The sequence below is a fragment of the Gossypium arboreum genome, chromosome 4 (assembly GCF_025698485.1).
Source record: "Gossypium arboreum isolate Shixiya-1 chromosome 4, ASM2569848v2, whole genome shotgun sequence".
Lineage (NCBI taxonomy): Eukaryota > Viridiplantae > Streptophyta > Magnoliopsida > Malvales > Malvaceae > Gossypium > Gossypium arboreum.
This window is the reverse complement of record NC_069073.1, coordinates 8840617-8851128: the sequence shown is the minus strand read 5'-3', so window position 1 is coordinate 8851128 and position 10512 is coordinate 8840617. Positions and strand designations below refer to the sequence as shown.

General features: G+C 33.2%; 1 protein-coding gene across 4 annotated transcripts; it reads right to left on the bottom strand.

The window, feature by feature from the left end:
- Positions 1–3895: 3895 nt before the first annotated feature.
- LOC108457776 (ARF guanine-nucleotide exchange factor GNL1-like) lies at positions 3896–9811 on the bottom strand. 4 transcript variants are annotated; one of them, XM_017756907.2, is made up of 3 exons: positions 9561–9811; positions 7906–8728; positions 3896–7830 (listed from the first exon to the last, which is right to left on the bottom strand). In XM_017756907.2, exons 2-3 carry the CDS (start codon positions 8626–8628, stop codon positions 4261–4263), a joined length of 4293 nt encoding a protein of 1430 aa, XP_017612396.1. In that variant the 5' UTR covers positions 8629–8728; positions 9561–9811; the 3' UTR covers positions 3896–4260. The 4 variants fall into 4 exon arrangements, with proteins under 4 accessions (XP_017612396.1, XP_017612397.1, XP_052882439.1 ...); XM_017756908.2 differs by having other exon boundaries at positions 7906–8725; XM_053026479.1 differs by lacking the exon at positions 9561–9811 and adding an exon at positions 9147–9539 and having other exon boundaries at positions 7906–8725.
- Between the last annotated feature and the right edge of the window lie 701 nt (positions 9812–10512).

Below are 10512 nucleotides of genomic sequence, written 5' to 3'. Positions count from 1 at the left end.
TGGAGGACCGAATTGGGAATATTCCCATACCATCAAAACGGTGCCACTCCAACCAGTACTAAAATGTAATTAAAATAATATTTTGGGCGGAATTTAAAAGTAACAATGAGCTGATTTGAAAGGACCAGAAAGGAGGAGAGACCATTTACACAATTTGTCCCAAAAGCAGAAACATGCTTGGCCTAGTATTTGTGACGCCATTTTATCTTTGTTATTTTTTTTATTTTTTATTCTTTACTTCATTTTTGTTTAAGCAAACAAAGAACACCCCACCTCCTTTCCCCTTTTTCGGTTAAGGTTTCTAAACCCATTTTTGCCGCCGTCATTGTGGCTTTTTGAAGCCGCCGGGGCTTCCACCGTCGACAGTGGTCAGGACCACCAAGATCCAGGTAAATTTTTCTTTTTTCTTTTTATTTAAAAACGATTTATAATGAAAAACTATGAGATTGAATCGAAAGAAAACAAAAAAAAAAAAAAATAAACTAAAGGAATAAGAGAAATAGAGATTAAAATCCACCTTTTTTCTTCTGTTGTTTTGCTTTTTGATTTTTGATACATTTGTCTAATGGTCTTTTTCTTTTTTTCAAAACAGAACAACAGCCAAAAGAAATCAAAATTAAAAAAATCCTCCCCCCCTTTTTTACAATATTTTGCTTGGCTTTTTATAGCCATTTTACAAGTTTTTTTATTACTACTTTTGCAATTTTTTTTTGTCTTGCTTGTTTGCTTTACTTTTTGCAAGGTATGGAAGTGACTGGTGGAGTTGCCAGAGGCAAGTGGCACCGAAAGTTGAGGCTAGGGTTAGGTTTTCCCTCTTTTTTTTTTCTAATTTGGGCTATATTATTGGGCTAGGAATTTTTATAGTTTTTTTAATTTTGGGTTTGGGTAGTTGGGTTAATTTAGATGGATGTGGGCTGATTGAGGTTTGAGTAAATTAGGTGGTTTTTTTTTTGTTGTAAATGGGTTTAATTTGTGGTAGGCCAAAATTGGCCTGCAACAAATCTAATGGGTTTTCATGGGCACAGAAAAGCTTACTTGAAGGTTTTTCTGTTTTGAAAAAAAACCTTAGGTGGAACATTGAAAGTGACAATGATTTCACAATATAGTAAGATCGATGGATTCCTAAATTGCCTTCTTCTCATGTCACTTCTTTTCTATCTTCTAATGCATCAGGTCCATAGCCAATAAAAGACCTTATTGATTGTGAAAGGCGAGCATGGAAGTCCAATCTAATTTGTGAGCTTTTTAATCATAAGGAATGCAAAACCATTGAAAGAATTTATATCGAATATTTTGAAACTAAAGGTAACCTTATTTGGCATTTCTCGAAAAATGGTTGTTCCTTTGTCCGATTTGGATACTAATATCTTTCTTCTTCTTATGTGGATCCTTCACGATCGAGCAACTCTAACTCTTTGTCCGAGGCTTCTTCGAATAGATGGAAATGACTTTAGAAACTCTAAACAACCCTTAAAGTTAAGCACAATATGTCATAATGCTATTGCTACTAAAAAAAACTTGTGCAAAAGGTTTAGGGATGTGGATCCTTTTTATCCAATGTGTGATGAAGAAATCAAGACTATTTAAGGTGTGTTGGTTTTTTGCCTCCTTTGCATGTGCAACATCAGGTGCTTCAGGTTTCAATTACCGTCCACGATGTGAGAGGTTCTCTAATCTCAAAGAATGGTGGGACAGTATCAATGCCTTCTTCCCTCCTTCAAATCCTTTTGCTCAAAAAGTCTTGGGGCATACCTATGTTGGCATTTATGGAAGGCTTGTAACCGGTTCATCATTGAAAGAACTAATTCAAACCTAGTAGAAGTGTGGCATAATGCCTTATTTGACTTCACTAAGTTGAATGATCTTAGGATTACTTCCACTACCCCTTGTAAAAAGAATCAATTGAGTGCTTGGGTGCAGTGACGGAGCTAAAGGATTGGAAGGGGCCCCGGCCTCCCCTAAAATAAAAAATTTTCTATTTAGGCCCTTTATAATTATAAAATTTTAAATTAATAATGGTAAAATTTTACTTTGGCCTTCCAAAAATAATAAAAAATTGATTTAATCCTTAAAAAAATTAAAAAGATATAGATTATTAAAATGATAAAATTACATATTTACTATTGTAAAAATATATAACTTAATTTCAGTACTCCAAAAAAAATTTTCTGACTCCACCACTGCTTGGGTGGTATCTTCGCCTTTTATTTGTGAAGGGAAATTGTGATGTATCTTTTGATCCAAATACATGCAAGTTTAGTGTTGGAGTGATGTTTAGGGATGATACTAAAATTATTTTGGACAAATATGTTGATCTTATCATTCGTCATCCATTGACGTTGCGGAAGCATTGGCTATTTGATCGGAGTGCCTAAAAGCTCGCAAGAAAGTATAGACTCACCTTGTTTTTGGATATGTTCGTGTACCTATCATCTTTAGACTTAACTTGCATTCCTCTTTTTAAGTTATGGTGTATTTTTTGCCATTGTTCAACATACTTTATCTATTTGTTTTTGTTTTACTTCGACTTCTTTCTCATATAGGCAGGAAAGGTAGCAAAGTTGTTGACTGGGTTGCTCCTTATTTTAGAAATGAAAGCAATTTTTTTTTTATTTTTTTTAAATATAAAAGGCATCCATTAATATCAATATAAAATTAAAATGGATTTACATATTTTTATTATATTTTTTATAATTAATATTTTAATGATTTAATATTAATATTTCATGTTTTATTCATATTAAGTTTGGAGTAAAGTAAAAAATTTACCATTTATTTACGTAAAAAATTTAACCATTAAATATATTAATATAGACGGCAAAATTAATTATAAATGTCACTTTTAAAAGAAATAGGAAAATAAATATTTTTAACGTTATTTAGGAAATAGATCATTTTGAGGCTGAAAGGACAAAAACACGCTAAGTAAGACGCATTTTTAAAAAAGCATTTAATACTTTCACTTATTAACCCGTGTTGAAATCCCTTTTTCTTTCTTTATTTAAACATCTTATTTCATCCTTTTGCTTTTTAAATTAAATGTTTTAAGTTTTTATTTTATTTTTAATTGTTGTTTTTAATTAATATATTCTCTATTTATTTAGATAAAATAATAAATATGTAAATTATATAATGGAAATATTATATATATATGATTATGTTAAATATATTTTATTTTTAAAAGCATCAAGTAATTATATATATCTACTAAAAATAATGATATATGAAATAATTAATTGATTTTATATATGGATGGCAAATTTTAGTATTATATATTTTTATATGTGTATCTGAAATAATTAATTGAAATATTTCACATATAAACATAATGATATTTGAAATATTTCACATATAAAAATAATGATATTTTAAATATTTTAAATATTTTAAATATAAAAATAATGATATTTGAAATAATTATTTGATTTTATAATATTAGAATTTACAATACCAACAATATACATGAAAAAAAACTAAATATTTGACATATAAAAATTATATATAAAGAAAAATTTATCAAAAAATTAGTTGATTTAAAAAAACTAAAATATATTTAACATAATTATATATATCAAAAAATATTTTCATTATATAATTACTTATTAATTATTTTGGTTATATAAATAAACAATTTATTAATTAAAACAAGAATTAAAAATAAAATAAAAACTTAAAACATTTAATTAAAAAGCAAAAAATTGAAACAATAGAAGGGATATTTGAATCTAAGTTAAGCCAAGAAAGATACAAGTATTTAACCATTTAGCCAATAATACTAAATTTTAAGGGAAAGCTTTAAAAAAAGTATATACAATGTGTGCGTAAAAACATGCTTGAAATAGACTTTAGTTCTCATACTCTACAATACAAATAACTCAGCATCAAGTTGCCAAAATTTTAGATGTACTAAGAAATTGTAATTTCATGAGTAAAAAGTATACAGATAAGGAGATTTTATGTGCCAATACAAAAATAGGCTTATATCCTACGGTGGAATAAATGCATTCTACAAAATCTTTCTAACACTGAAATTTCAGAGTGTGGAAAAATGAAGGCTTTTTTTTTCTGACCAAGATTAGATTCAAGAACCACATTATGAAATTTCAATTTCGATGTATACTTCCTTTTTTGCAGCTTCGGCTCTGGATTCCTGACTTTTTTGCAATAGGGAAACATGTATAGTATGCAGGGTATGAATGCCATTTACATCATCTTAACAAATATTATACTCTAGGATTTTTCCAGTTAGAACCATGTTCTTCATGTTGTTGTCTCATTTGATGGAATGAGCATTGTCTCATTGGTTGCGGGAATTCCAGATATCTTTTTGTGTTTTGCTTGCATCTGCTCCAATTCTGGTTCCAAGAACACTTCAGATTGCAAAGATGGGAGTATCTTCTTCACATTTAGCCATGTCAATTGCCAAAAACTATCTCTGCCAACATCATCACTAGGTATGAGAATACCAGTTGTTTTCATCACCAGTAGGGTATTCTTGAGAAGCTCCGGGATTGATTCATGAATTTTTTCACTATGCTTTCCTCGGAACTTAAACTTCATATATCTCTCCATACGATCGAGAACTTCGAGCCATAGTTTGCAGAAGGATGCTTGCTGTGACAATTCCTCAAGTGATTGTAAGAAAGCTTTCAACATTAGTTTTGTGGCTAAAACAAGTGTACCTTCCATTTTCTTGTATTTTTTAGGGGAGCTCTCCAGTGCAATTTCTAGCAAATCATCCATTAATGTAAAAACGACAAGATTAAAACACTGGAACCAAATAGTGTTCGGAATGTAAATTCCACCAACACCTGCAAAAGACCGTTGTAACATTAAAATAGCATGGTTTCGCACCTCCTCCCTCTGGTCTAAACATACAACCTTCAGTGCCTGCAATAACCTCAGCCACATCTCTCCAAGGTCCTTACTCACTTTCATAGCAGCCTCTTCGTTGGCAGTATTCTTGGCTTCGTAAGACCATCTAACGAGACAAACAACAGAACTTGCCATCATTTCTAAGGAAGAAATAGACCTATCAATCTCTCCAACCCGAGACTCAGCAAACTCCCTTGCTGCATCCACACAAAGAACATAATTAGAAGGCAAAAGATGTGCCCCATCGAACATGATGAACGCTAGAGCCTCAAACCCAAACTCTGATGCTTCTGGATGTTGAGCAGTGATATATAGCAAGGAGATGATTGTGTGCCAACCAGAATGGGATCTGATGTGAGACGCATTAGCTTTTACAAGTCGCATAACTTCTTGAGTAATAGGTTCACAATATGCATCAGCAACTCGAGCATCAAGTCTCAAAATTAGTTGCATCGACTTTAAAAGCTCATCAGTTAAATTTTCCTTGTAAGGAAGCAAACGTTGGCATATCTTAAGGAGCCCAAACACAGCTTTCTCCACTAGAGCACAAGGCATTGCCTTCTGTTGAACAATATCTGATAGAAACTTGTAAACATTTTTCCAGATAATCAAAATCCTATCCCGATTATTTAGAGTAATAGAAATCAGCAACTCCAGGCAGAACACGGCACTATCTTCATCTTCTATAATGTCACTTCCCTTGCTGAATTGAACTGTAGCCAAGATGATAGCCTCAACAAGCTGCAATAAAGACTCTGCTTGGAGGAACTTGCTATCCATGAATATATTATCGATGTGGCATTTTAGCACTATCTCTCGAAGGAACTGTTGAGCAGCAAGCTGTTCATGAGTTGGATGCAACAGTGGTTCCTCCACTTCAAAGGATAAGAGTTGGCTGAACCTACCAAACAAGCTGAAGGACCTCCGGGGGATGGCTGCAGGAGTTGTCCGTGATATTAATAAGGAACTCGTATCAGGCTTACTCCATACATAATCAGATGAGGAATCTGTTTCATCAGCTGCATCATTAGCTAGACTGGGAGGCAGAAGTCTGAGCTTGTGCAAGCTCAAAACACAATCGAATATGCTTCTCCAACTGCTATGGATACAATCACCATATTTATTTGCTATGGTGAAAACAGTTGTGGTTGCCATCCTTGCTCTAGGACCATCTCCGAAGGAAATAATGGCATCTTCGAAAGACAATGGAGTCAAAAGGGTTGTGAATTTACAAAGAGATACAACCAAATCATCCAATATATCGCCAAAGCGATAGTGCGTTGAAATTTTGGCAATGGCCAAGAATCCATCAATGCATGTTTGTAAAACATTTTCCTGTTCTGCTTGATCGAAAACCACTGATATAGCGGCAATAGTGGGGCCAGACAAGATAGCAAACATATCGTGGTAGAGGGGCACTCGAGAATCACATAAAATAAAAGGAGCACTTTCTTTGGATCTATATATCACATTAATCCAGCGGCTTAATGTCATTGTTGGGAAACCAGCACCTTGGTCAGGGATCATCTGAATCTCATTCTCACAGATAGAGTGGTAAAGCTCGGACAAGTACTCGCGAGGAAGATCTTTCCCCCCATTGATGAGTCGATTGTTACGAATAAAATCTTCTTCAGTCATCTTTTTCTTGACTTGGGCATTGTGTTGATCAGTGTTAAGCATTATAAGTGAATATGACAACAGAAGGGTAGCATCTCTATCACAAAATAAATGTGATGATTGCTCATAATATCTTTCAGCAAATGCCTCAATCACTCTCTGTATCTTTTGTGACTCTCCAGGTAAGCGGAAAGTTCCCAAGAAAACACGTAATGCTGAATCTAAAGTCATGTCATGGAAATCAAAGGTCCTAGAAAATTCATGAAGCACGTGAACACAAAATTCACCATGATTACCAAGAAAATCTCCAATAAGATTCTTATCTAACCCATTTGTGTACCTAAAGAAAGACGCTACACTTTCCGGATCAAGCTTATCTGGTAGTAAATGGATTCCCTGGAGAAACTCTAGACCTTTCTTGGGATCTCGATTAAAATGGTCAGCTCCAATTGTCAACTTTCTCTTGATGCGTTTCATTTTACGAACAAAAGGAATCCAAGAACTAGGATCATTGTAATTCAGACATTTCAAAGTCCAAAAAGCTTCATATCCCTCATAATTTGTTGAATCCTCCTCCGAAATAGACAATTCATTACAGGTTCTCTTAGCCATACCTTTTATCATAGATACCAGACCATTCAAAGCAAGGATATGCATTGCAGATAGCGGCTCATTCACAGGAAATGCACTCTTGGACAACATGTAAGCAATGTCTTCAAAAACATTACTGCATGTTATATCACAATCAAAATTAGCATACATCTCGGCCACAAACATATGTTGACTGCAAAGGTCAACCAAAGCTTCCATAGCAACTTCTTGCTGTTGGTATGAAAACCCATGCTTGCTTTGCACAAGCTTCAAAAGCACACATGAAATGAAAGCTTCAAGCTGCACTTTTAGCTCTGTACGCAAATGATAATATAGATTGAGAACGATGCTACATACGGTCGAAAGAATAAGTGGGCTCATGGATAAGCCAAATTGCATCAAATTATAAAATAGTTCATCTTGAATTACAGCCAATAACTTGGGATGTTTGCTGAATAATGACACACCCAATTCTATAGCAGAATTAATTAAGCCTAATGCAAAGAGTGGAACATCTTCATCATGCGCTATCATATTCGATTTAGGGCCAATACCAATATTTTCAGTGACCTTTAACAAAGAACACAAAAATTGAAATATCTCCACCATGCATGGGATCCCAAAAGGCGCCATCATCAATATCTCACCATTTTGAGCATCCTCCTTATTCTCACTTTCATCAATACCCACATTTCCACTTTTTAATTGTGTACTTCCATTCATGTGATTCTCATTCTGCGTACCCACCTGTAAAAGAATTTTCATAAATTACAAAATGAATCATTGTATGCCAAGCCATATGCCACAAAAATTTCAAATTACCACTCCTGAAGCAACTAATGAGCTTTCGTTGACCATTTCATGTTCTGTACTACAAATCTTAGGAAGATGAGAGAAAATACATCTAACTAACTCATGAATTGTATGCCGAGCTATCCGCTGCAATAATTCACCTTTGGAGCTTGCTTGATGAACAATACGAAAACATGTGTTTGCTATCATGCATACATGCTTATTACTTAACCTAGTTGCAGCCTTACTTTTCATGCAAGCTAGAAGAACTTGAAGTATCTTCATCAGCACCACTTCTTCAGATGCTGGATCAGTTACCTCGAATCGGCAACTTGTCACGGCATCGATAATCATATGCATAGCAACTCTCACATTTACAATATCCAAATCTAGAACATCAATAGTTAAGATTTTGTAAATGGAAGACAAGGCAACGCCAGTTATTGGTGCACTGGTTTCATCGGATTGAATTACATCCAAAAATGGTTGGAGGTACACAACTGGATCAACATTTTGCCACTGATGTTGCCATGAAAATATTTTTCTCCGCAATTCTTTCAAGGAGTGGATGAGAGAATGCTCTAGATGATCATCATCTGCAACATAGTAGATTCCCCATCGAACATTTCTCCTCATGACAGCCAAAACAGCCACAATTTCGGAATTAATCATACATGTAAAAGCACCTCTAGAGGGCTTGATAATTTCTTCAATAAATCCATTATTTCTAGATTGTGTAGTCACATCCCCCATATTCAAACAAGCTTCTGAGTATAATGAAATTTATATTTCACCAATGAGGCCGGCTACGATGCAAACAAGACATCCAACCCTGGTGGAATCATAACATCTGCTGCAATTAACAAAAGGATGTCAACATAAATGAATTTCATGTTTGAAAAGTTCACCTTTCTTATGCAATAAAGCAACTAATTTCAGTGCATGCAAAGTTTCCAGATTCTTAATAATCAAATAATCCAATAAGAAGAAGCATAAACGTAATGTATAAAATTAAGCATTTTGGTAATCATTAATTACCGGCAATATACAATATCATAAATATAGTACCATTATAAAAATCATTATTAATTAAAAACTTAAATCATGTTAAAACAATCATAGTGTGTTGTACCTGGAATCAAAGTAACAATAAAAAGAAAGAAAAAAAAATAGAAAAGAAGAAAATTTAGAAAACTAGATAATTTTCCAGCCTTAAAGCTTCCATTAATGGAAAATTAACAAAGACCCAATGAAGGAAACAATGTGTAGACCTAAAAGACATTAGGAAATCCCATGGTTTGTGCATCCTGGAGTCACCTACAGCTGGGAGCTAGAAACTTTTCATATATGATATTTTTTATGGCCGATTTGTAATGCCTCATAGGAGCCAGAACCAGGGATGGTCACGTCTTTTCTTAAAAAAAAAAAGACATTAGAAAATCAAAATTTCAGAAAAGGAATCAAAATTGAAATCCCAGAGACCAAATCTAACCCAAATAATTAAAAATATAATAGCCTCAAACTAAAACTTCAAAGAAGACATGAATGAAAATCTCAATTTCTTGAAGGCTAAATCATGGCCTATCAAATTTGGGTCGATTTAGATGGAAAAAGAATTGTTAGTTTAACCCCTTCCCCAAAAAAATCAAAGTGGAAAAAATGGATCGAGTGAGGAAATGTGATACCTTGTCGAGGATTCCAATGTTGGAAATTCAGGAATAATGAAAAGAGTGAAAACTAAAGAAATTTTGGACCTCTTTTTCAAGTTTACACATGAGAACGTAAGGGGTTGGAATGGAAAATTGCAAATTTTTTTGTGAAGTAGCAATTTGACCTTTTTTCTTCTGAAAGGTAAATTTTGATCTGATTTTGTTCGCGGTTTCGAAGAAAAGAAAAGTTCTTCTTTGGCCCAATATAAAATTGACTGTTTTTAGAACTTCTCGTGAAATATATATTATTTTTACATTTTCTATGTCATTGAAATTGTAGCTATTTAACTGTTTTTTATATTTACTATCAATCAATCAATCTATACTATTATTGAATATTGAGGTGAACTAATAATGATCTTATCATTTGGTTTGCTATGATTCATATTATTGCTAAGATAGTGGACTAAATTAAATAAAATTGAAAATATTATGATTTATTAAGAACATAACGTGTAATATGAGAATGGATTGAATGTGTTATATAGTATAAGTAAATTGTGTGTTGATGATAAATTGGAATGAAATTGTGATACCAAATGTGAAATTTTATATATGAATTGACTTAAATTGAAATGAAATAATTGTCATGCAATAGAATAGTGTACACGGTAAGGAATTAATTAGGTATGACATGTGAATAAGAATGACTACAATTATGACAATGCATATATGTATAAATGTTGTTTGTGTGAACTTAGTAAAAGGCTAGAATAGATTAACATGTCAATAAGGTCATATGTGCGCTTGATCGGAGATTATTACAGATTATAACAAGATCTAGAATTCGTTGCAGATTCTCAAGTAATATAATGAGATCCAACCCTTGTCATGGATTCTCACATAATATATGACATAGGTTTAGCACAAATGAGTAACTTGATGTAATTTTAGCTCGAACGAGCAACTTATTTCACTTGTGTATCCG